The sequence below is a fragment of the Cydia strobilella genome, chromosome 26 (assembly GCF_947568885.1).
Source record: "Cydia strobilella chromosome 26, ilCydStro3.1, whole genome shotgun sequence".
NCBI classification, from domain to species: Eukaryota; Metazoa; Arthropoda; class Insecta; order Lepidoptera; family Tortricidae; genus Cydia; species Cydia strobilella.
This window is the reverse complement of record NC_086066.1, coordinates 25,325-27,961: the sequence shown is the minus strand read 5'-3', so window position 1 is coordinate 27,961 and position 2,637 is coordinate 25,325. Positions and strand designations below refer to the sequence as shown.

The 2,637-nt window shown below is 42.6% G+C and overlaps 1 protein-coding gene across 1 annotated transcript; it reads right to left on the bottom strand.

The window, feature by feature from the left end:
• Positions 1–300: 300 nt before the first annotated feature.
• Positions 301–1,707, bottom strand: LOC134752999 (uncharacterized). Its single transcript, XM_063688760.1, has one exon. It carries the CDS (start codon positions 1,705–1,707, stop codon positions 301–303), a length of 1,407 nt encoding a protein of 468 aa, XP_063544830.1.
• Positions 1,708–2,637: the final 930 nt, after the last annotated feature.

The window sequence follows — 2,637 nt, the reverse complement described above, 5'->3', positions numbered from 1 at the left end:
ATCAGCTTATTACTTATTACTTACTATTCGGGAAAAATAAGGAAACACAGGGTTTGAACTTTATTCATGAGTGCTCACTGCATGGGTAGCGCTTTTTATACAATTTCTTATTACATGCTTATATTTAATATTATTATCTATGTTACATTTTTCATATATTCGCTATTGTATTATTATCTTAAATCTAATATACATATTGTGCGTTTCTTATGACACGAGTTTGGCTCTCTCTTTTGATTATTCCTACTGGGTTTTTTGTTTTTCTTAAATATATTTACTATATTTTAAAAACATATATTTCTATCTAGTTTTATTTCTTTTTACGACTCTTCTCACAATTTTTAAGCAGAACTCTATAAATTGGTCCATTTCCGCACTAGCCATTATGTTGTGTAGTTTGTCGGCAGTTATACTAATTTTAATTTTTTGCTCCATATCAAAGCGCTCACTATCATGAACTGGACACTCAAATATTATATGTGGCACCGTTTCTTGCGTATTGTTGTCACAGACGCACGATGGACTCTCCTTGCACTTGAAGCGGTTTAAATACTCAGAGAATCCACCGTGTCCCGTCATCAACTGCGTCTTTAGGTTGTTTGGCTCTGATTTCCTTGTCACCCTATAAGCCGCCACTGCATCTGGGAAGAATAACTTCGTGATGGAAGCCGTTTCGCCAGACTTATACCTCCGATTCCATTCGTCAAGCGTCGACATGCGAATGCTACGCTTGACGAATGAAACCGGGCATTGGTCATAGTCCGGCTTTCGTTTGGAGCCTACTGCTGCTCCTTTCGCCAACTCGTCTGCCCGCTCGTTGCCTTCTAACCCTGCGTGAGCTTTAATCCAGTGTAGGGTGACTACCTTACCCTTGAGAGACATAGCTTTTAAATTCTCTCTGGCCTCTACAGCGAGGGGGTGAAGGCAACTGTGGTTTTGTATTGTTTGAAGGGCTGCCATAGAGTCGCTGTAGACTCCATACGATTTCTCGGCATACTTCTTTGCTTCCCTAGTGGCCCTGCACAGGGCAAGGAGCTCCGCCTGGTAAACCGTACAGTATCTCGATAGAGCAAGCTTGTGGGCTTTGGTTTCGGTTTCTCCCTTCCAAATAGAAAGTGAGGCTCCAACCCCGCCCTCAAGCCTGCTGCCATCGGTAAATATTCGCACATCGAACTCACTGTTCGAGTTCACATCGTCTTGGTTCACCAGGCGAACCACCCTCAATTCTTCGCGATCCGCAGGATGAGGCATTTCAGTTGCGGATGCCATTTGTTCCACCTCTCTATCTCCAGGCCACAGGGCAGGCAGAGACTCTCCCTTCTTGGCTTCGTACAACGAAGCCGCCTCTCGGACTCGGAGGTCAAGAGGGAGCATCCCCGCCAGAACCAGCGCCGAGTTGAGGGACACGGTGCGGTATGCCTTGCATATCTTCTGCGCCATTCCGCGTTGCACCACTGCCAACTGCTTTTGGACACCCAATTTGTTTGCAGCATGCGCCCAAACACTAGCGGCATACAGTATGATGGGCTCTACGGTTGCCACATATATTATTTTTACGACTTCAGGATGGAGCCCCCAGTCTGTCTTGGCAGCCCTAGATAGCTGTTTATAGACTGCTATCGCTTTCCTGCAGACATTCGAAACATGGCTGTTAAAAGTCAGCTTGTCGTCGATGGTTACACCAAGTAATTTCATCTCTTTTACCATGGCGATGCTGGTTCCGCCCATACTCAGTCGAGGGGTGTCATACTTGAGCCTTCGTGTAATTACCATTGCATTAGTTTTATGCGGTGCGAATCGAAGCTTATTACTGACACCCCACTCCCGAGCATGGTCGAGAGCAGCGTTTGCGCGCGTTTCAATTTCCAGAGCGGTATTCCCATCAACGACAAGTACGACATCGTCTGCGAATGCCTGGCAGTAGTCGCCCCTTTGCCCGTAACTTTTAAGTAGTGGGTCCAAGAGCAAGTTCCACAGAATGGGGCCCGCTATCGATCCCTGTACGCATCCCTTGGTGGTGTCCAGACTGTATTGCTCTCCCGCGTATCTAACTGTTACTCTTCGGTCTGTGAGGTAGCTATCGATTACTTAGGTTTTTTTTTTTTTTTTTTTTTTTTTTTTTTTTTTCAGTGCTCCTCCAACATGATCGGAGACTTTGCCTAGCTAGTTTTTCATTCATACCAGTTCTCGCTTGTATACCTCTCGTACTAGCATACTTCATACTTGATCTTTCTTTCATTCATCTCTTTCGTTCCTTATGTGGGTAGTCCCACCTATCAGCTTATTACTTATTACTTACTATTCGGGAAAAATAAGGAAACACAGGGTTTGAACTTTATTCATGAGTGCTCACTGCATGGGTAGCGCTTTTTATACAATTTCTTATTACATGCTTATATTTAATATTATTATCTATGTTACATTTTTCATATATTCGCTATTGTATTATTATCTTAAATCTAATATACATATTGTGCGTTTCTTATGACACGAGTTTGGCTCTCTCTTTTGATTATTCCTACTGGGTTTTTTGTTTTTCTTAAATATATTTACTATATTTTAAAAACATATATTTCTATCTAGTTTTATTTCTTTTTACGACTCTTCTCACAATTTTTAAGCAGAACTCTATAAATT